At 44.3% G+C, this 23,977-nt stretch overlaps 1 protein-coding gene across 1 annotated transcript; it reads left to right on the top strand.

Annotated features, from left to right (window-relative positions):
- Positions 1-249: 249 nt before the first annotated feature.
- Positions 250-23,609, top strand: LOC123368157 (NACHT, LRR and PYD domains-containing protein 3-like). The gene is given in 9 exon segments (XM_045012711.1): positions 250-255; positions 2,451-2,577; positions 7,678-8,244; positions 8,247-9,063; positions 9,065-9,397; positions 14,507-14,596; positions 19,934-20,107; positions 22,992-23,162; positions 23,504-23,609. Coding segments are annotated over 9 exon segments (2,391 nt in total).
- The last annotated feature ends 368 nt before the right edge of the window (positions 23,610-23,977 follow it).

Genomic DNA, 23,977 nt, shown 5'->3' with positions numbered 1-23,977 from the left:
TCTTCTCCAACATTTGTTTATCCTGGATGCACGTTTGTGTCAGCATCATGTGTCAAGACATAATGCTGCACTTTAGAGTTTGTGCTAATGCAAAAGAATTCGCCCATTCTACAGGGCTAAGGGAGTTCTCAGGCATGTTTCACAGACATTTTTTCATGGTCCCAGTTTCTGATCCATTCCAGTCAACACTTTCAGAAGCGTGTGCTGGCAAAGTGACAGTTTGGCTGGCTAAAGTGTGTGTGTGCGCGTATGCATGTGCGTACACGTGCTGTTTGTTTTGTCCCCATTCTCTGGGTTCTCATGACTTTTTCAGAAAGGTGATGTAGGTGTGCACAAAAGATCCTGAACATCCAGGCAAGAGTGATGAACAGAGGAGCAGGACAGAGAGCTGGTTAAGGACATGGCTGGTCACTTGGTTTTTTCAGAAGTCCCAGCAGGAGTCCCATGTACCCAGACAGATGCTGCTCTAGTTAAGTCTGATGTAGTGAACTCATTCTCCTCATGGCTACTGACTTGCTGTCAAGGTTCCCCCCTCTACTCTGAACTCCGGGGTACAGATGTGGGGTACAGATGTGGGGACCCACATGACCCCCCCCTTTATCTTATTTTCTACCAGCTTAGGTTAAAAGCAGCAAAGAATCCTGTGGCACCTTATAGACTAACAGACGTTTTGCAGCATGAGCTTTCATGGGTGAATACCCACTTAGTTGGATGCAAGTAGTGGAAATTTCCAGTGTGAAAAGAGAAACTGCTGAGCTTCAGTTCATCTGCAAATTTGACACCATCAGCTCAGGATTAAACAAAGACTGTGAATGGCTTGCCAACTACAGAACCAGTTTCTCCTCCCTTGGTTTTCACACCTCAACTGCTAGAACAGGGCCTCATCCTCCCTGATTGAACTAACCTCGTTATCTCTAGCTTGCTTCTTGCTTGCATATATATACCTGCCCCTGAAAATTTCCACTACTTGCATCTGACGAAGTGGGTATTCACCCACGAAAGCTCATGCTGCAAAACGTCGGTTAGTCTATAAGGTGCCACAGGATTCTTTGCTGCTTTTGTGAATTCTTGGATCAGAGAAATACTTTGGAAAGACTGGTACAAATGCTTTCAGGCTCAGGAAACTTTTGTAAGACTTGCTCCTGGCCAGCAATGATCAAAGAGATATTCAGGTTCTTATTCCCAGCAACCACAATATTCTTGAGCTGCCTGGCATGCAAGGGAAGTGTGACTAACAGGGTACAGCAAATTGTCAACAGAAAATAGCATTTTTGTCAAAACAAATTTTGTTTGTGATAATTGCCTGCTTTCCATGGGAAAAACAAAAACTTTTCTTATGAAAACAGAACAATTTTGATTCTGAAATGCTGCTGGAGTGCTGTATGGGAGTCATAGTTCAGGTGCCTCATGACCCCTTTCTTCTGTATGGGCCAGGCTCCCACTCTGAGCTACATCTCCCATGATGCAACATGGTGGCTCAGCAAGAGAGAAAACCATGGTGCAGGATGGAAGATGTAGTCAGGCTGAGGCTAGGGATCTTTGCCCATAGAGGAGAATGGGAGCAGGAAGCAAGCAAACTACAATTCTCATAACACATTGCAGCAACATTTTTTTAAATCAAAATTTTGGTTTTCAGCCAAAACTATTTGGCTTTCACGGTTTTATGTTTGATTGTTTTGTTTTGTTTTTTTTCTGCCAAAAACTCAAAATTTTCCATGGTGGAGAAAAAAAGAAATTCTAGCCAGCTCCAGTATTTTTCCATGTGTGCTGCTCCTGCTCAGCAGTCAGATGTGGAGGGGAACAAGGTCAGGGCTCTAGCTCCTCTCTGCTTCTCACTGACCCTTTGGGGTGCTGGGTTTCCCCAAGGATACAGTTCCTGTGCTCCCCTGAGATCAGGTACTGCAATTATCCCTGATTCTTGTGTGGGAATTACAAGGGTGTGCAATTAGGACCATGCCTTCTCCCTCCACACCTGTGTAAACACCAGGTCCAATCTAGCCCTGTTATAACAATAGCTTAAGTGACACTATAGTTACGGTGAGGTGGCAATTCCATGATAAAACTCTGGGTAGGATTTTCTAACTTGTGCATGTAAAGCAGCAGGGCAGATTGGCTGTGACTTGGGGTTTTTCTCTCCTTTCCTCTGCAGTGTGTGAGTGCAGGTTGCTAGCAAGGATTATCTGGGTAGATCTCACTTAATCATTTCCCTGCCACTGTGGAGGGGCTCAGGTACTGGTGCATCTTGGTTCCTCCTATCCTCTGCCTGGGACACATAATAGTCTAGTCTCCTGTGGGCTGTAATACTTTGATCTCATTTTGGTTGTTGGGTTTAGTGTTCAGGGGCTGGGGGGTATTGAATGGAGGTCAGACTACATGATCAGGTGGTTCCCTTCTGGCCTTAAACGCTATGGTATTATTGCAATTAATCTCCTTCGTTAGTTTTGTCACAGGAAAAGGAGAAAACAGCAAAAATTGAAGAAACAAGAGGGAACAACAGACGAGGGGATCTGGGACCCTGTGCAGAAATACATTATGCCAAGGAGCAGGGAGATGATAATCTCTCTCTGAAAGGCTTTGGTAAGACTGTACTTAGAATACTGCATCCACCTCTTAGTCCAATTATGATAGAAAGATGCATCTCAAACAAGGGGAACTCAGAGAACAACAATAAATGTAATAAAAGGACTGTGCTGAGTTACAAAGAAAGAACAAGTACACAAAGCTGTTATGGCCAAAACATTAAAGAGGGATAAATCCCACATTGACACAGGCAGGGCTGCTTCCTGTGAAGAAGCCATTTGCTGTGCACTTATTGGGTCAATTCACACTGTATTGGAATTATGTCTGATGACCATTTGTAGAAATAGTCCACTGATAAATCATTTAATGCATTTTGGTCTATGTGCTCGTACTCAGGCTAGAACACATTTTTGTTTTTCTAAAGTGTGCTCATATGGTCTGGCCCTATGTCCACATTCTGTAAACTGGTTTAATAGTGCCCATGGTTTAAAACCTTTTAAAGGATGTTTTAACACTCTTAACATAGCATTCTGAAATGCTGCTGGAATGCTCTATTTGAGTCATAGTTCATGTGCCTCATGACCCCTTTCTTCTCTATGGGCCAGGCTCCCTTTCTGGACTACATCTCCCATGATGCACCATGCGGCCCAGCAAGATAGAAAACCATGGTGCATCTTCATCTTGACTGAAGATGAAGTCAAGCTAGGGATCTTGGCCCATAGAGGAGACAAGGCCTGCATAAGCAAGTCAGCTGTCCACTGAAACACTGGCACTCTACTTCCCATACTGCACTACTCAGGATTAGAGATGGGCCCCAACTAAATACCAGTGTCCAATCCTATCCCCCAGTGTTTGGAGTGGCAGTATCAAGGAATGGGGGTGGAAGGTGAAGCAAAGAAGGGTATCTAGAGGTGAGATAAGCAGAAAGGGATTAAAAAAGCTAGCAAACAGAAGAGGAGATAAAACATAACCAGGGAGCAAGAAGAGAAGAAGTTAGAAATAACAAAAGAAGACAAATGATACTTACTGGGGAGAAAGGGAGGAGATGGGGGAAAGCCGACTGCTGCAGAGGAGCGTGTGGATCGGACACAGACTTCTCTTAGGGGAGAGTCTGATGATAGAGAATCTCCAGGTTATAGTCAGGAGCAGAGGAATGAGAAGTATAATGTAAGGGCCGGATCAGATGATAAACAGTCACATAAAAAAGAAACTGGCACATCAGAAAAAGGCAGGCTAATAAACAGGGACAAGTTTTTAAAGTGCTTGTACACAAATGCCAGAAGTCTAAATAATAAGATGGGTGAACTAGAGTGCCTTGTGATAAAGGAGGATATAGATATAATAGGCATCACAGAAACCTGGTGGACTGAGAGCAATCAATGGGACACAATCATTCCGGGGTACAAAATATATCGGAAGGACAGAACAGGCCGTGCAGGGGGAGGAGTGACACTATATGTGAAAGAAAGTGTAGATTCAAATGAAGTTAAAATCTTAAGCGAATCCACAGGTTCCATAGAGTCTCTATGGATAGAAATTTCATGCTCTAGTAAAAATATAACAGTAGGGATCTATTATCGACCACCTGACCAGGACAGTAATAGTGATGATGAAATGCTAAGGGAAATTAGAGAGGCTATCAAAATTAAGAACCCAATAATAGTGGGGGATTTCAATTATCCCCATATTGACTGGGAACATTTCACTTCAGGACGAAATGCAGAGATAAAATTTCTCGATACTTTAAATGACTGCTTCATGGAGCAGCTGGTACGGGAACCCACAAGGGGAGAGGCGACTCTAGATTTAATCCTGAGTGGAGCACAGGAGCTGGTCCAAGAGGTAACTATAGCAGGACCGCTTGGAAATAGTGACCATAATACAATAGCATTCAACATCCCTGTTGTGGGAAGAACATCTCAACTGCCCAACACTGTGGCCTTTAATTTCAAAAGGGGGAACTATACAAAAATGAGGGGGTTAGTTAGACAAAAGTTAAAAGGTACAGTGACTAAAGTGAAATCCCTGCAAGTTGCGTGGGCCCTTTTTAAAGACACCATAATAGAGGCCCAACTTCAATGTATACCCCAAATTAAGAAAAACAGTAAAAGAACTAAAAAAGAGCCACCGTGGCTTAACAACCATGTAAAAGAAGCAGTGAGAGATAAAAAGACTTCCTTTAAAAAGTGGAAGTCAAATCCTAGTGAGGCAAATAGAAAGGAGCACAAACACTGCCAACTTAAGTGCAAGAGTATAATAAGAAAAACCAAAGAGGAGTTTGAAGAACGGCTAGCCAAAAACTCCAAAGGTAATAACAAAATGTTTTTTAAGTACATCAGAAGCAGGAAGCCTGCTAAACAACCAGTGGGGCCCCTTGACGATGAAAATACAAAAGGAGCGCTTAAAGATGATAAAGTCATTGCGGAGAAACTAAATGGATTCTTTGCTTCAGTCTTCACGGCTGAGGATGTTAGGGAGATTCCCAAACCTGAGCTGGCTTTTGTAGGTGACAAATCTGAGGAACTGTCACAGATTGAAGTATCACTAGAGGAGGTTTTGGAATTAATTGATAAACTCAACATTAACAAGTCACCAGGACCAGATGGCATTCACCCAAGAGTTCTGAAAGAACTCAAATGTGAAGTTGCGGAGCTATTAACTAAGGTTTGTAACCTGTCCTTTAAATCGGCTTCGGTACCCAATGACTGGAAGTTAGCTAATGTAACGCCAATATTTAAAAAGGGCTCTAGGGGTGATCCCGGCAATTACAGACCGGTAAGTCTAACGTCGGTACCGGGCAAATTAGTTGAAACAATAGTAAAGAATAAAATTGTCAGACACATAGAAAAACATAAACTCTTGAGCAATAGTCAACATGGTTTCTGTAAAGGGAAATCGTGTCTTACTAATCTATTAGAGTTCTTTGAAGGGGTCAACAAACATGTGGACAAGGGGGATCCGGTGGACATAGTGTACTTAGATTTCCAGAAAGCCTTTGACAAGGTCCCTCACCAAAGGCTCTTACGTAAATTAAGCTGTCATGGGATAAAAGGAAAGGTCCGTTCATGGATTGAGAACTGGTTAAAGGACAGGGAACAAAGGGTAGGAATTAATGGTAAATTCTCAGAATGGAGAGGGGTAACTAGTGGTGTTCCCCAAGGGTCAGTCCTAGGACCAATCCTATTCAATTTATTCATAAATGATCTGGAGAAAGGGGTAAACAGTGTGGTGGCAAAGTTTGCAGAGGATACTAAACTACTCAAGATAGTTAAGACCAAAGCAGATTGTGAAGAACTTCAAAAAGATCTCACAAAACTAAGTGATTGGGCAACAAAATGGCAAATGAAATTTAATGTGGATAAATGTAAAGTAATGCACATTGGAAAAAATAACCCCAACTATACATACAACATGATGGGGGCTAATTTAGCTACAACGAGTCAGGAAAAAGATCTTGGAGTTATCGTGGATAGTTCTCTGAAGATGTCCATGCAATGTGCAGAGGCGGTCAAAAAAGCAAACAGGATGTTAGGAATCATTAAAAAGGGGATAGAGAATAAGACTGAGAATATATTATTGCCCTTATATAAATCCATGGTACGCCCACATCTCGAATACTGTGTACAGATGTGGTCTCCTCACCTCAAAAAAGATATTCTAGCACTAGAAAAGGTTCAGAAAAGAGCAACTAAAATGATTAGGGGTTTAGAGAGGGTCCCATATGAGGAAAGATTAAAGAGGCTAGGACTCTTCAGTTTGGAAAAGAGGAGACTAAGGGGGGACATGATAGAGGTATATAAAATCATGAGTGATGCTGAGAAAGTGGATAAGGAAAATTTATTTACTTATTCCCATAATACAAGAACTAGGGGTCACCAAATGAAATTAATAGGCAGCAGGTTTAAAACAAATAAAAGGAAGTTCTTCTTCACGCAGCGCACAGTCAACTTGTGGAACTCCTTACCTGAGGAGGTTGTGAAGGCTAGGACTATAACAATGTTTAAAAGGGGACTGGATAAATTCATGGTGGCTAAGTCCATAAATGGCTATTAGCCAGGATGGGTAAGAATGGTGTCCCTAGCCTCTGTTCGTCAGAGGATGGAGATGGATGGCAGGAGAGAGATCACTTGATCATTGCCTGTTAGGTTCACTCCCCCAGGGGCACCTGGCATTGGCGTCTGTCGGTACACAGATACTGGGCTAGATGGACCTTTGGTCTGACCTGGTACGGCCTTTCTTATGTTCTTATGTTCTTATGTTAATAGAAAAAATAAGACAAAACTAAAAGAAAAGATCAGAAGGACCAACCCTTCCCCCCGCCCCAAAAAGGAATGAGCTAAATTATCCTTATTCAGAAAAGCACTTGAGCAAATTCTTAACTTTAAGCGCATGCTCAAATTTCATTTATTGTAAGGGGACTTCAATCTGTGCTTAAGGACATTGCTGAATCAGAACCAAGGTGAGAGATGATCATGTACAAAATAATTAAACAATAAAAGACAAGAGACTAATTTTAATATGTAAAATTCTAGCAAAATGTCAAGTCACATGTCTAGCAAAATGTCAAGTCAAAAACCAGCTTACCATTCTCTAAATCTGCGATCTATGGCTTTTAAAGGATTGTCTACATGAAGACATCCAGGAAAGTTAATTTGAATGAACTAAAGGCATACATTTGAAGTGGATTAATTATACTATGTTAAATCCCTGTGTGGATGCTGTTCTGCAGAATTAAAATGGTCTTAATTAGGTTTAGTTTAATTCACTTCCAACGGCCATTTAAATTCTGAATAACAGTGTCCACACAGGGATTTAATGTTTAAATTAGCTGCTTCAAATTCACACTTTTAGTTAACTCTGATTTAGGATGATTGCACAGAAAACTTTCCCTGGGCCTGAAAGAAGTGTAATCTTGTGCCGTTTGTCACAATCACTCAAATCTTCTTTGTAAGGGAGTTTGATTAAGAACCCTCTTTTCCATTCTTCTGGATATATTCTTCTGGTGGGAATGCTGGGAGACCAGAAAGAACAGAATGTCACCAATATCTTGTCCTGTCCAACCTTTGGATATAACCGATGAATGGCAGTTCAAATGATCTTTGTTTGAACAACTGTACTCGGTATGTCTAATGCTTCATGCCATTGTCATTGAATTAGATTACCAGAAGAAGTATAGAGAACATATACAAGAAGAATACCAAATAATAGAAGATAGGAATGCTTGCATGGGTGAATATGTGAGTCTAGACAAAAGATACACAGAACTGCTTATTGTAAAGGAACATCGGCAGCGGGAGGAGAAAGAACATGAAATAATCACCAGAGGAAGGAAACACACAGAACTGATGGCTCACCAGACCTGTCTCACTAAGATTAATGTTTTATTTGACCCTGGTAGAAATCAACAAAGCCCAAAAACTGTTGTGCTACAGGGAGCTGCTGGAATTGGGAAAACAATGACAGCAAGAAAGATCATGTTGGACTGGGCAGCTGGAAAACTCTATCAGAAAAAGTTTGATTATGTTTTCTATATAAATTGCAGAAAAATAAATCTTGTTACTGCAAAGAAAAGTGTTGCTGATTTGGTTTTAGACAATTATCCTGATGGAGTAAGACCAATTAAAGAAATCTTTGAGAAGCCAGAAAAACTCCTATTCCTAATAGATGGTTTTGATGAGTTGAGTTCCTTGCTAGACATTGATGAAGTTAATCTGTGCACTGACCCATTGAGAAGAAGCCAGTGAAAACCGTACTGTGCAGTTTATTGAGAAAGAAAGTTCTTCAAAAATCCTTCTTACTGATCACTACGAGACCAACTGCTCTGGAGAAACTACAGCATAATTTAAAATTTCCATGTTATGCAGAGATAATGGGATTTTCTGGAGACGAAAGGAAAGAATATTTCTATAAATTCTTTTGTGATGAAAAGAAAGCAACACAAGCCTTTAATTTTGTCCAAGAAAATGAAATGCTCTTCACCATGTGCTTTGTCCCCATTGTGTGTTGGATCATCTGCACGGTTATGAAGCAACAGATGGAAAAAAGGGAAGATCTTGCACAAACTTCAAAAACAACCACCTCAGTATATTTGCTCTTTCTGTCCACTCTGCTAACTGACCATTTCACTGACTCAATGCAACAGTCTAAAACTACCCTGTGGAAGCTTTGCTCATTGGCTGCAGATGGAATTTTAGTACAGAAAATCCTGTTTGAAGAAGGTGACCTGAAGAAACACAATTTATCCTTGCCTAAGATTCACTCTCTTTTTCTGAATAAAAGTATTTTTCAAAAAGATACAGAATGTGAAAGTGTCTACAGCTTCATTCACTTGAGTTTCCAAGAGTTTTTTGCAGCTCTGTTTTATGTGCTAGAGGAAGATGAAGAGACAACGACAAAACCTTTGTCTTCTAAGAAAGATGTGACTCACTTGCTAAAAATTTATGGACCATCTAAAAATAATTATTTGATGTTAACAGTACGTTTCTTGTTTGGTCTCTTAAATAAAGAGAGACTAAATGACATGGAGAAAAAATTACATTGCAGCATCACCTGCAATAAAGCTGGATTTATTGAAGTGGTTTGAAGCAGAAGCTAAAAACATCTCCCTTCTGCCTTATAAGACCTCTGGGGAACTGCGTGACCAGCTTGAGTTGTTTCACTGTTTGTATGAGAGTCAGGAAGAAGAGTTTGTGAAAAGGGCAATGGATAATTTCCAAGAAATTAGATTGGAACACATCAGGTTTACAACAATTGCTCTTTCATTCTGTGTAAAGAACTGTTGTAGTAAGCAGTCACTTTACCTATGTAATTGTACGCTTGGGATTGGAGAACGAGAAGAAGGATGGATAGCAAAGCTACGGAAATGGTTATTTCCTCTGTAAGTATCACAGTTTATTTAATATTAATCAGTAAATCCTTAGAGTGACATTTCATCATATCACCATTATAATGCCCCCTTTTTTTCAGTGGATTATAAGGTATTTGCAGATTTGTCTTGGTCTTTTCCTGTAAAATGAGGTTACGCTGTCCCTCTGGGCCTGGTCGGGTCAAGGTAGCTGATTCAGAAAACTTCATGATTGGAGCGTAGGCATGAATAGGGAAGCGAGGGTTAAGCAGAAGGACCCAGAAACAGCTGGGACCAATTAGCTTCCTGGGAAACTAGCTTGGATCAGATAGAAGGATGAGGAAGTTAGCTGCTATGGGCTGGAGTGGTTAGCTAAGTACTTGTCTGCATTGAAGAAGCTGGACACCAGAACTGGAGCAAACATTTTAGCTTTGCCAGTTTCACCAGTGCTGTATAGAGGAGAAATGTAACCTCCTTGTTCCTACTGTATATACTCCTGTTTATACACCCAATGATCCCATTAGCCCTTTCAGCCACAGCATTGCACTGGGAGATCATGGTCAGTTGGTTCTCCATCATAATTCCAAGTCCTTTTAAGAGTCACTGCTTTCCAAACTACAGTTCCATATTATAAGTAAGCCCATGTTTTTTACTCCTTCCATCTGACCTGTCAAAGGGCATGTTGTTTTTGTGGACCAGTTTGCCTAGAGATCCAGAGAGCTCTATGTAAGTGACCTGTCTTCTCCTACAGCCTAGTCACAGTTGCAAATGTGTTAGACCTGCCGAGGTCCTTGAGCACCTGAATAGCAAAAGGAAAAGGTATAAGGACTAGAAGCTGGGTCAGCAGAGCCTGGGACAGCTGATATTCCCCCAGTGCCACCAGGAGGCCATGCAGAGGCTCAGCCAGGGAACTCTGTGGAGAATATATGCTGCAGGAAGTACTGCCAAGAGATCCAGACTGAGGTACCCCATGGCCCTCTGATTGGCCAAGTGCCCTATTCAACCCCAGATGTTGCCCCAGGATGTTGTCTGGGCTGCCACACAGACTTTGGCCTGCTGCAGTGCCAGACTTTGCTTAGTCTCCTGATATCTGGCCTCTGACTCTAGCCTGATTCTGACCCTGACTCTTGCCTACAGAACCTGGCTCTTCGGATCCCTCCAACTCTTGCCTAGCAACTACTGTCCCTAGAGAGCAGAGCTCAGCCCAGCTGTGACCACTAGGCAAGACCACCTATACCCCAGTCCCTCGCAGCAGGATTAGCCACAAGCAATTCAGAAGATTCTCAAATGGAAGCTGATTGTAGCTCAGCTCCTGCTGCCTCTGGACTCTGTGCTGGCACCCAGCAAGCTGCCTGAAGCCCTAAAGCAATCACCTCTCATTCCCTCTCCACTAGCCTTAGCATCTTCCTCAAGGCTAAAATCCAAGCCATGCTGTTTCCTGCACTGCCCAGTTACTGGCCATGTCACAGGTGTTTCCCAGCCATTAGTCAACATCTTACAATACAGCTCCACCTTGCTGCTGATGGCAGTAGTGCTACTGCATTCTCTCACCTGGAGAAAGCAGCAAAGAGTCCTGTGGTACCTTATAGACCAGTGGTCCCCAACGTGGTGCCCGTGGGCGCCGTGGCACCCACTGTGGCATTTATGTGCGCCCGCCTAGTGCCCAGCGGGGGAGAGAAGCCGCGGCCCCGCGCCTGCTGGGGAGAGAACTCCAGGGCAGGCTGCAGGCTGCAGAGACTGGTGTTCTCTGTCCCTGGTAGGTGCGAGGCTGTGGCTTCTCTCCAGCTTCTCTGGGGCTGCAGGCACTGGTGTTCTCTCTCCCTGGCAGCCGCGGCCCCGCCCCTGCCAGGGACAGAGAACTCCAGGGCTGCAGGCTCTGGGTGCTGGTGTTCTCGGTCCCAGGCAGGCGCAGGACCCGCCTAGTGCCCAGCAGGGGAGAGAATCTGGGGCCCTGCACCTGCTGGGGACAGAGTCCTCTGGGACTGCGGGAACTGGTGTTCTCTGTCCTCGCGGCTTCTCTCCAGCTTCTCTCTTCTCTCTGGATTCATACATTATGTAATATTAAATATGATGGTTTTTTGTATTATTTAATGTACAAATACAAAATAAGCCTTGAAAAATTGTTAGTGCCCGCCACACTCTTCTGAAAACATGAATGTGCTACTGGCCACAAAAAAGGTTGGGGACCACTGTTATAGACTAACAGACGTTTTGGAGCATGAGCTTTCGTGGATGAATACCCACTTCGTCGGATGAGGAGAGAGATTGCTCTGTGTATGGGCTCTGCTGGGCAGTATGCTTAATTCCTTCTCTGTAATGTGTGCAGCACCCAACTGTGAGATGTCTCCTGCCCACCCCCTTCCCTCATCTTAGTTATGGGACACTGTGAAAGGGGCATTATTTAGGATAGTCTCCTCATGCATAGATCCTGCTCCTGAGTCAGGGGCAGGTGCTGGCAGCAATTCATAGGGTGCTGTCACTACTGCAAAGCTTTAGGGTTCCTTCCAGTGCTGCTCTCAGATCTGAGGATCCAAAGATCCACCAAATAGCGCACTAACTTACTCCAGCCAGTAATGGACCGAAGAGGCCAAAACTGCAGACAAGGATCAGCGTAACATATGGGAATCTGTGTCCCATCCACTGGGTCCTGGTAACTAGATCTGGAAGAAAAGTTTTTCTTCTGATGAAAAATGCTCTGTTTGTAAAACTGAAATTTTCCATGAGGATTTTAGTTTTGTCAAAAAAAAAGAGATTTTATTTTGAAGAAATAGAAAGTGGCTGCCTGCCTGAACAGCTCTTGTGAGTTTCATTATCTGTTAGTGAAACTGACAAAAGCTTTCCCAGAGGGCTGCCTTGGCAGTGTGCAGGGTTGTTCTGCCACCCCCTAGCTCTGGGGCAGAGAAAGGCAGAGGACCCGCAATGCATCCCCACCTCTCACCCAGCTCTGGGGGATGGACAGGCGGAGTGCCTGTTGTTTTGATGTTTTATCCTGATTGGGGAAAAAAAATTGTCCGAAAAAGTGAAATTTTTCATGGAATGGTCTACCCTTTTTTTTTCATCCAGTGCTGCTGGTAACAGCTGTGTGTGTGGAAGGGGACTGCAAAATCTCTGTGCCACTAGAAATGAGTCCCCTTGACTCTAAATTAAAGGATCAGGTCCATTAGCCTGAAAGCATCAGTGTCATCTTCATGATTCTTCCCATGCCATCAGGGCAGAAGGCAGACATCGAACAATGTCCTCCCTGTGCTGGGCTTGTTTTCCAGGTCTTTTATATTTATCTGTAATAATGCCACTTCAGCCTTTACTGAGCTACAGAATGTGCCTCTAGGCCAGTCTCTCTGTCTCTTGCCCTGGAGTTGACAAAGAGAGGCCTGTTTGGGAAGCCTCTTATGAACATTCTTAAAAGAAGCCCCAAGTGTGTCCACCTCTTATTCCATATTGTATTGTTGTACAGTAGGTAGTTATGCTCATTCTAGGACCTGTTCACTACTTATTCTGTCCATCCCTTTTACATTGAATAGTCTATGCAGACACCAACAATGAACTCTACTTAATTTGCATTAAATGGACTTCCATATTGATGGATTTCAGTTTTGATAATTTTGCTAATCACATTGGACTTCCATATTGTTGGTGATGATGGAAATACAGCACTCGCTTCACCTATTCTGGGCTTTATGTGAAACACAATCACCACTATCATGAATGAGGCTGCCAAGATAAGTTAAATTATTCCCTTTTTCAAGGCTTCATCTCTCAAATAGATAAAACTATTGGTACATAAATTTATTTTGATAACTTCTGTTTTTAATTGATTAATTAGTGAGACCTACTTGCTTGGCAGAATTTGCAAGACCACCTGTCTTTCACTGCATCCCTTCAACTCATTTATTTAAAAGAAAAATGTCAACTGCAAAGTCTAGGTCTCCAAGCTCCCCATGTATCCACACAATGCCCATTTCCATACTGAGAGTCAGTCAAAGTCAATAGCAACTCCGAAAAAAAGAGGCACAAGATACAACCTTGCCGGACACCAGAATTAACATTAAACCAGTCTGCTAACTCTTGGTTTATCTTTATTGTGCACAAATTTATAATAATTTGAATGATTTTCTCTGCCACTCAGAGGGGGAGTGGGAGGAGTGAGGTCATGAAAGGCTCAGGAGAGGGGGCGGGAAGGGGTGGAGTGGGGGCAGAGGTTGTGACAGAGCCAGGGGTTGAGCAGTGAGCACCCCCTGGCACATTAGAAAGCTGGCACCTGTAGCTCCAGCCCCAGAGTTGGTGCCTATAAAAGGAGCCGCATATTAACTTCTGAAGAGCTGCATGTGGCTCTGGAGCCACAGGTTGGCCACCCTGTTCTAAGGTCTATACAATTTCTACCTGGTCAAAAACCAGCTTACCATTCTCTAAATCTGCGATCTATGGCTTTTAAAGGATTGTCTACATGAAGACATCCAGGAAAGTTAATTTGAATGAACTAAAGGCATACATTTGAAGTGGATTAATTATACTATGTTAAATCCCTGTGTGGATGCTGTTCTGCAGAATTAAAGTGGTCTTAATTAGGTTTAGTTTAATTCACTTCCAACGGCCATTTAAATTCTGAATAACAGTGTCCACACAGGGATTTAATGTGGTTTAAATTAGCTGCTTCAAATTCACACTTTTAGTTAACTCTGATTTAGGATGATTGCACAGAAAACTTTCCCTGGGCCTGAAAGAAGTGTAATCTTGTGCCGTTTGTCACAATCACTCAAATCTTCTTTGTAAGGGAGTTTGATTAAGAACCCTCTTTTCCATTCTTCTGGATATATTCCTTCTCCCTTGCCCAACTGAAAAGGCATAGCAGGATTTTCTCTGAAAGAAGCAGCTCACCCATAACCCTCTTTTATATGGCTGAGCCACTTGATGGGACAAATGCTACACAGGATTAGTGTGGGTTACACCACTCTTAGGAATGAATAGCAAAAATGACACCAGAACAATGGACTGTGGTGTCTTCATATGCTTCTCTTTGTTTTCTTTTTAAAAAGGATAATAAGTGTCTGCTGTGGAATAAAATCTGCCCTCTCATCTTCAGGAAAGGAGATGAGAAATCTGCCTTTAAGAAATGATATTTAAAACTCACATTCTCTCTTCTAGGAACCCACTGATGAAAGATCATAGAACTTCAGCTGCATTCGCATTATTGCAAGGACTGAAGGATCCAAACTGTAATCTAAAGACAATATCGTAAGCAAACTCCTCTCTTACAGCCCTTTTGTTACTGCTGCTATGCCAGGAGTTCGGCAGCAGTGCATTTCTGCCCATTGTCTGGTATAACTCTGTATTCTGTTTGAAATGTTTCAGAGTAGCAGCCGTGTTAATCTGTATCAGCAAAAAGAACAGGAGTGCTTGTTGCACCTTAGAGACTAACAAACTTATTTGAGCGTAAGCTTTCATGGGCTACAGCCCAATTCATCGGATGCATAGAATGGAACATACAGTCAGAAGATATTTATACATACAGAGAACATGAAAAGGTGGAAGTACCTATACCAACTCTAAGAGGCTAATTAATTAAGAGAAGCTATTATCAGCAGGGGAGAAAAACTTTTGAAGTGATAATCAAGATGGCCCATTTTGGACAGCTGACAGGAAGGTGTGAGGATACTTTAACATGGGGAAATAGGTTTAATTAGTGTAATGACCGAGCCATTCCCAGTCTCTGTTCAAACTTAAGTTAATGCTATCTAGTTTACATATTAATTCAAGTTCAGCAGCTTCTCCTTGGAGTCTGTTTTTGAAGCTTTTCTGTTGCAAAATTGCCACCTTAACATTTGTCACTGAGTGATTAGAGATGTTGAAGTGTTCTCCTACTGGTTTTTGAATGTTATGATTCCTGATGTCAGATTTGTGTCTGTTCATTCTTTTGCATAGAGACTGTCCGGTTTGGCCAATGTACATGGCAGAGGGGCATTGCTGGCATATGATGGCATATATCACATTGGTAGATGTGCAGGTGAATGAGCCCCTGATGGCATGGCTGATGTGATTAGTCCTATGATGGTGTCACTTGAATAGATATGTAGACAGAGTTGGCATTGGGCTTTGTTGCAAGGATAGGTTCCTGGGTTAATCTTTTTATTGTATGGTGTGTGGTTGCTGGTGAGTATTCGCTTCAGGCTGGGGGGCTGTCTGTAAGCGAAAACAGGTCTGTCTCCCAAGATCTGTTTGAAATGTATCTCTGAACTGCAAATCATAGTAAACATCTAAAGAATCAAACCCCATGAAACCACTAAACTAATTGTGTGGCAAACCCTTGTCTCTGCTCCCTCCCAGTAAGTAAGCCAGGTGCTGGTCTGATGCACAAGGTGGAGGACTCCTCCTCACCCAGGGCAGAGAGCGACTATGGAGTTTCTTCACAGAAACTAATCCAGCCTAATGCTAATGATGAGAGAAAGACCCACCCTCAGCACAGCATCTCACACACCCAGCCTACCCCTGCACAGAGGAATAAAGGGTCGCTCTGTGGCCATTGGGAAAGGTGCTGGATTTGCCCCATTAGTGAATAAATGTCCTCTGTTCTCTTCCTTAAATCGTCTCCTGGGGACAGTGGGGTGATTGTTGAATGTGCAGAGATTTGGGACATTAGGGTAAGTGACCTAGTGACTTTCATTTCCTGCTAGCTGAGAACTTGTAAGCATCTCACGTATGGCCCCCTAGTAGCCTGTCTAAACTACGGCTCTGTGCGGGTACTACAAATGCTACAGTTCTTACTTAGGGCTTAATGTGCAGTGAGCGGGGGAGCCGTGCACCAACTGGCTGTGTGGGGCCTGCTGCCAAGCACTGAATTTCCTTAACACACTTTGACCCTCCCACTTGAGATCGTCCCGTTATTTATTTTAATGTATTTCCAGTGTGGTACATGTTTTGTCCTTTACTGAACAAAAGTTAATCACACTTGCTCGGGTTTTGCTTTTCATTTCATCCCCATCTCTGTCTGTTCTGTTCCTCTCTCAGCACCTGCCCAGCTTGCGTACTTCTCAGCCATCTGATCCCCACCCACCCCACTCCCCAGAGCCACCCAGAGGATTCAGGGGGCCTGGGGCAAAGCAATTTCAGGGGCCCCTTCCAAAAAAAAAGTTGCAATACTATAGTATCATGTATTTGGAAATGTAAAAAACAACCAGTGAAATACATTCAAAAATTATTTTTTTAATAATTTGAAAATACACCTCTACCTCGATATAACTCTGTCCTGGGAAGCCAAAAAGTCTTACCGCATTACAGGTGAAACCACATTATATCGAACTTGCTTTGATCCACCGGAGTGCGCAGCCCCGCCCCCCTGGAGCACTGCTTTACTGTGTTATATCCGAATTCGTGTTATATTGGGGTAGAGGTGTACATGAAATACATGATTTAAAAACATTAAATGATTTAATGGTATGTATACATTTGCAATTACATAATGGGCTGTTGCTGGGTGATGGTGATGGTTGGTGCCAATGGGCTGTCGCTGCCTGGGGGTGGTGCTGCTGTTGCCCAGGGCTGGGTGGGGAGCTGGGCTCTGGGTCAGGGGGTGTCCGGCCCAGAGGGGCTGGGCTCAGAGCTGTGGAGGGAAAGGGTCAGAGGGTCCCCAGCTCTGAGGGGCTGTGCTCAGAGCTGGAGCACAGGGCTGTGGGGGGATGGGGTCGGGGGTGCCTGGCTCAGAGGGGCTGGGCTCAGAGCTGGGGGTCAGGGCTGGGGGAGGAGGTCAGGAGGGTGTCTGGCTCAGAGGGTCTGGGCTCAGAGCTGGGGGTCAGGGCTGTGGGAGGGGGTCAGGAGGGTGTCCGGCACAGAGGGTCTGGGCTTGGAGCTGGGGGTCAGGGCTGTGGGAGGGGGTCAGGAGGGTGTCCAGCACAGAGGGTCTGGGCTCGGAGCTGGGGGTCAGGGCTGTGGGAGGGGATCAGGAGGGTGTCCAGCTCAGAGGGTCTGGGCTTGGAGCTGGGGGTCAGGGCTGTGGGAGGGGATCAGGAGGGTGTCCAGCTCAGAGGGGCTTACCATGCTGTTTATTCCCGCCTCCCCCATCTCCTACAGCCTCAGCATGCGCCGCATCCAGGAGCTGCCCTGGCCCCTGGCCAGCGCTGCAGCAGCCTGGCTCTGTCGGGATCTGAGCTCGCACCCCCTCCCTCTTACCACACGGCTCTGAGCGGGAGGCACTCAGCTCCTGCCCCCTTACCATGCAGTTCCAAGTGGGAGGAGTTCAGGCCCGATCCATGCTGCTTTAGCTCTGTCCAGGGCCACTCCTGCCATGCTGCTTTAGCTCTGTCCAGGGCCACTCCTGGACGTGGCTCGCTGAGGTGCCGGGGGATGGGGGAAGGTGGAGGCGGAGGTGGAGGTGGAGGTTTGGGGGGAGTCTCCGACATTCTCGTGGGAGCCCCTGCGCGGCCCGGGGCCTGGGGCAAATTGCCCCACTTTCCTCCCCCTCCCCACCCTAGGCAGCCCTGCCATTCCCCTGAACATCCTACAATGTTCCAAGGGAACAGTGACCTAGGCGAAGACAAGGCACTACAAGTGAGCATAACAAACAGATTGTGGGTAGGGGAACAGGAAGGGAATGGGGTGGGAAAGAGAGGAGAAGGATAAATTACAGTCACAATTATTAATCAATCATGTCCATAGTTTTCATGTTTCTGAAGGTAAGGTAAACAAGTATTTTGTAGGAAGAGTATATTGTTTTCTAGGCAAAAAACTGTAAATCATCAAGATTATTCTTTTATGAATTCTGGTGTGAGAATGCTGCTAGAATCTGATCCTGTAATACCATCTCCATGTGATTAGTCTCCAGGAACTCAAGGGGACACTGCTTTACTTAGTAATTAATTATTTAGTAGTAAGGACTACTTGCGTGAGGCAGGATCAGGCCCCTGAAGTATTGTTAAACTGTCCTGTCTCCCTAGTGTAACTGTACTGTGAAGTTTTATCCATAGTTTTCAGTCCTCCAGAATTAAATTTTAGACATCCTAGAAGTAGAAGCAGGCTCCTGCTCTCTGATAGGTTTGGGGTGGGTGCATCAAAAGAAATGTCTGGGGGTCAGGCTGCCTCAGCTGTAAACCTCTGGATTGACCAGATGGTCTGACCCTCTCCAGACCAGATCACATGCCTCACTCATACTGTGACTACATTGCCTCAACATGCTCATAATCTGCTTGCAGCTCTGCATTCATATAACGACAATAATCAAATCAAATCTCATACTGCAGGGGGCAGGAAGGAATTTTTTCTCAATGCACAACTGATCTAGCGTAGTCTGGAATTTTTCTGCCTTCCTCTGTAGCATCAGAGATTACACACAGCTGGAGATGGGACACTGGATGGAGTGGGCCACTGCTCTGAGGTGGTACAGATAATTCATCTGTCTAAGATGCCTGGCTGGAGTGTCTTACTCACACGCTCAGGCATACACTGATCTCCAGATTTGGGCTCGGGAAGGAATTTCCCTCATGTCAGATTGGCAGGGAATTGGGCAGGGAAGGGAAGTTGTCATCTTCTGCAGTTTCGGGCTCAGATCACCTGTTGATATTATCTGGGCGTATCTCACCAAATCACTTCCCTGCCTTTGCAGGGGCCTCAGCCATTGGTGGCACCTCAGTCTCTCCTGTTCTCTGCTACTGGTGCACGACAGTTTAGCTCCCTGAGGACTGAAATGTTTTGGACTAACTAAAGTCTTTGGATTTAATATGGAGTGACCTGGTGCTACGTAGTGGTTTGTGATCTACGGGAGGTCAGACTAGATGATCTGGTGGTCCCCTCTGGCCTTAAACTCTATGAAATGATGAAAGTCCTCAACTGGAATCCATCATCAAGTGTTTATTCTTCAAGTAAGCACATGTGCTTTCCACTTTGTTTCAAAGAAGAAGAAGAAATAGTTACTAACCTGTTCTGTAACTGTTCTGCCAGATGTGTTGCATGTGTCTATTTCACATCCCACCCTCCTATCCCTCCATATCGAGTCTTTTTGGCTAGAAGGAACTGAGAAGGGTTGGCGGCAGCTCCAGCCTTTATACCGTCACATGGCAGCGCATGCCAGTGGAGGACACGTGAGCCATCTCTGCTGATGGAAAAATCTCAGAATGGTGCACTGGGCTTGCAAATGTTTCTAAAGTGGAAAGGGCACGTGTGATACATCTTGAAGAAGAACTGTTATAGAACCATTAGTAGCATGAACGGCAGATATAATAGACCAGGAGAGGCTACACCTCCCTAAACCCAGGCTGTCACCCCGCCCATGCTGTGCCCCGAGGCCCCGCCCTTGCTCCACCTCTCCCCCGAAGCCAGTGTGGGCTTGGCTCGGGCCACGGGCCTGGAGTTTGGTGCCTGGGCTGGCCAGCGTCTTGGGACCCAGGCAGAGGGGTATGGGGGGTGCCCTCAAGCTGCAATGGGGGCCTCAGGGCTACTCTGGCTCTGGTGGGGTGGGGTAGGCGTGGGCCTCAGGTGGGGCAGGGGGCTAGCCTCTTCAAATGGACGGTTCACCCACCATGCATTGTTAGTAACTGTTTCATACAGTGCAAAGGTAACTTTGATCTGTTCATTTCTTCTCTTCAGCTTGTCCAGCTGCAAACTCTCATCTGCTTTCCCTGAGAACCTCTCCCCTAAGATGCTCTTTACAAACGAGTCCCTGGAAAAGCTGGATCTGAGTGCTAACACACTGGGAGACTCAGGACTGAAACATCTGTGTGAGGGACTGAAACATCCACACTGTAACCTGCAGACATTGCTGTAAGTAACCCAGCGCTGTATTTTGTTAGTACGTGACTTTTTCACTAATCTCTGTGTTGTTTCACCCACCTGCTTTGTCCTAGCTTTTAGCCAAACAGCTGTTTGACGCAGAGATTGTCATATTTTTGTACAGCGTCTGGGACACTGGGGCCTCAACCTGGTTGAAACCTCTACATGTTACGGCAATGCAACAATTTATTAATCAGTAATAAATACCATGTGCTGAGATCCATCCAGTCTTGCAAACTCAGCAGGAGAAGGATGTGTCAACACATGCAGGGCAGGAAGTGGTGTTGATGGATCCTTCACTGAGCATCTGTGGTGGGAGTTCAGCCACTGTGCTGACGTCCTTCAGTTCTGCCACCATTTTAGCCATCTTCATCATCTGGACCCATGGGAAGGAGACTCTGGAAAAATTCCACCATGATTTCAACAGCTTCCACCCCTCCATCAACCTCAGCCTGGACCTATCTACACGGGAGGTCCACTTCCTAGACACCACGGTGCAAATAAGTGGTGGTCACATTAACACCACCCTATACCGAAAACCTACCGACCGCTATGCCTACCTTCATGCCTCCAGCTTCCATCCCAGGCACACCACAAGATCCATTGTCTACAGCCAAGCACTGAGGTACAACCGTATCTGCTCTAACCCCACAGACAGAGACCAACACCTAGAAAATCTCCACCAAGCATTCTCAAGACTACAGTACCCACACGAGGAAATAAGGAAACAGATCAACAGAGCCAGATGTGTACCCAGAAGCCTCCTACTGCAAGACAAGCCCAAGAAAGAAACCAACAGGACTCCACTGGCCATCACATACAGTCCCCAGCTCAAACCCCTCCAACGCATCATCAGGGATCTACAACCCATCCTGGACAATGATCCCACACTTTCACAGGCCTTGGGTGGCAGGCCAGTCCTCGCCCACAGACAACCTGCCAACCTGAAGCATATTCTCACCAGCAACTGCACACCGCACAATAGTAACTCTAGCTCAGGAACCAACCCATGCAACAAACCTCGATGCCAACTCTGCCCACATATCTACACCAGCAACACCATCACAGGACCTAACCAGATCAGCCACACCATCGCCGGTTCATTCACCTGCACGTCCACCAATGTAATATATGCCATCATATGCCAGCAATGCCCCTCTGCTATGTACATCGGCCAAACTGGACAGTCTCTAAGGAAAAGGATAAATGGACACAAATCAGACATTAGGAATGGCAATATACAAAAACCTGTAGGAGAACACTTCAACCTCCCTGGCCACACAATAGCGGATTTTAAGGTGGCCATCCTACAGCAAAAAAACTTTAGGACCAGACTCCAAAGAGAAACTGCTGAGCTCCAGTTCATCTGCAAATTTAACACCATCAGTTTAGGACTAAACAAAGACTGTGAATGGCTTGCCAATTACAGAACCAGTTTCTCCTCCCTTGGTTTTCACACCTCAGCTGCTGGAACAGGGCCCCATCCTCCCTGATTGATCTAACCTCGTTATCTCTAGCTTGCTTCTTGCTTGCTTATATATACACACCTGCCCCTGGAAATTTCCACTGCTTGCATCCGAAGAAGTGGGTATTCACCCACGAAAGCTCATGCTGCAAAACATCTGTTAGTCTATAAGGTGCCACAGGATTCTTTGCTGCTTCTACAGAACCAGACTAACACGGCTACCCCTCTGATACATTTTAGCCATGCGGCTCGACTTCTCCATTCTCATTTAATCCCATAACCAAAAACTCAGGCACCTTGTAACCCTTCCTTAAAATCCAGTGTGACCTGCCTCCTCCCTCTTCCTGCTAGTCCCCAGCTCACTCTCCACCTTACCAAGACAGACACATTCCCACAAGGGTGTACGCAGTCATACAGGTATAAATGTGCTTGATTCTAGGACTGTCGATTAATCGCAGTTAACTCACGTGATTAACTCAAAACAATTAACCATGTTTAAAAATTAATCTCTGTTTTAATCAAACTGTTAAATAATAGAATACCAATTGACATTTATTAAATATTTTGGATGCTTTTCTACATTTTCAAATATGTTGATTTCAATTAGAATACAGAATGCAAAGTGTACTGTGCTCGCTTTATATTATTATTATTATTACAAATATTTGCACTGTAAAAATGATTTAAAAAATAGTAGTTTGCAATTCACCTCATACAAGTATTGTAGTGCAATCTCTTTATTGTGAAGGCAAAACTTACAAATGTAGATATTAACAATGTAAAACTTTAGAGCCTACAAGTCTCCTCAGTCCTACTTCTTGTTCAGCCAATCTCTCAGAGAAACAAGTTTGTTTACATTTATGGGAGATAATGCTGCCCACGTTTTATTTACAATGTCACCTGAAAGTGAGAACAGACGTTTGCATGCACTTTTGTAGCTGGCACTGCAAAGTATTTACATGCCCGATGTGCTAAACATTCGTATGCCCCTTCATGTTTTGGCTACCATTCCAGAGGACATGCTTCGATGCTGATGACACTCATTAAAAATAATGCATTAATTAAATTTGTGACTGAACTCCTTGAGGGAGAATTATATATCCCCTGTTCTGTGTTTTACCCACATTCTGCTGTATATTTGGTATTATAGCAGTCTTGGATGATGAGCCAGACACTATCTGAAATATTTTGAAAATCTTCTTGCATTGTGCACAAATAAAATCTGAGTCAGGAATTCATCATGTAATTAATTTTAATAATTAAAATGCATTGGATGACATGCATACAGGCTTTATAGACATCTAAACTACCAAGTTACCAGAAAAAAGGAAGTGGCACTGCACTAAGTGAAGTGAATACTGACACCTTTATGGAAGGAGATGGTAATTGTTCTCTCTGTTCACTTTGCAGGTTGTGGCAGTGCCATCTCACAGCTGCTTGCTGTGGGGATCTCTCTGCTGCACTCAGTACAAACCAGTCCCTGACTGAGCTGGAGCTGAGTGGGAATGAACTGGGAGATTCAGGAATTAAACTTCTGTGTGACGGGCTGAAACATCCCAGCTGTAAACTGCAGAAATTAGTGTAAGTCATTGCTGGGTTCCTTGATACTTTCCTTGTTAGACCAGCCTTTGCAAAAGTGCTGAATTTTGCATTGAGAATATTTTGAGGTCCTTTTTTCACTTATGAAATCACCTGCATTTCCAGGAGCAACTGGATATACAATCATTAAATTGTGTTCACGGACATTTGGTAAATGTGGGTTTTGTACATTACATCTTTTGGTTGTACACAAACATTCATAATAGCCAGATGAAAATTCATTTTCTACTGGTCCAAGTCTCAAATATTGGGACTGTCCCTATAAAATCAGGACATCTGGCCACCCTACTGTTTGTTCACTGTGCCCATCTCCATCTCTGCAGGGTTTGGAATTGCCATCTGACTGATGCTTGCTGTGGAGATCTCTCCTCTCTGCTCAGCACAAACCAGTCCCTGAAGGAGGGAGAATTCTCTCCCACGTGTGTGTGATTTTCAGGGCAGGGACAGTGTCTCCCAAGTGTTTGTACAGCAGTTAGTAGAGCTGGTCTGGAAGTTCCCACTGATATATTTTTTGATAGAAAATTTTGGTTTCTTCAGAATTGAAATATTCCATGGGAAAATATTGATTTTTGTGAAGCTCTTTCAACTTATTTTCAACTTTATTTTATTTTATTTTTTGGTTAGGAAACATTTCATTTCAGGTTAGTTTGACATTAATCATTGTGTCTGTGTGAACTGCTGCAGTGCCCCCATGGGAATTGTAGTTTGGGTCCTTCATCCCCCTCATTCTCATTTATCGGCTGCATTCCCCTTCCAGCATATGTCCCCCATGATGGGCCTGCACTGCAGAGCTCAGT

This window comes from Mauremys mutica, chromosome 4, assembly GCF_020497125.1.
Source record: "Mauremys mutica isolate MM-2020 ecotype Southern chromosome 4, ASM2049712v1, whole genome shotgun sequence".
Classification (NCBI taxonomy): Eukaryota; Metazoa; Chordata; order Testudines; family Geoemydidae; genus Mauremys; species Mauremys mutica.
This window is presented reverse-complemented; position numbering and strand designations above follow the sequence as displayed.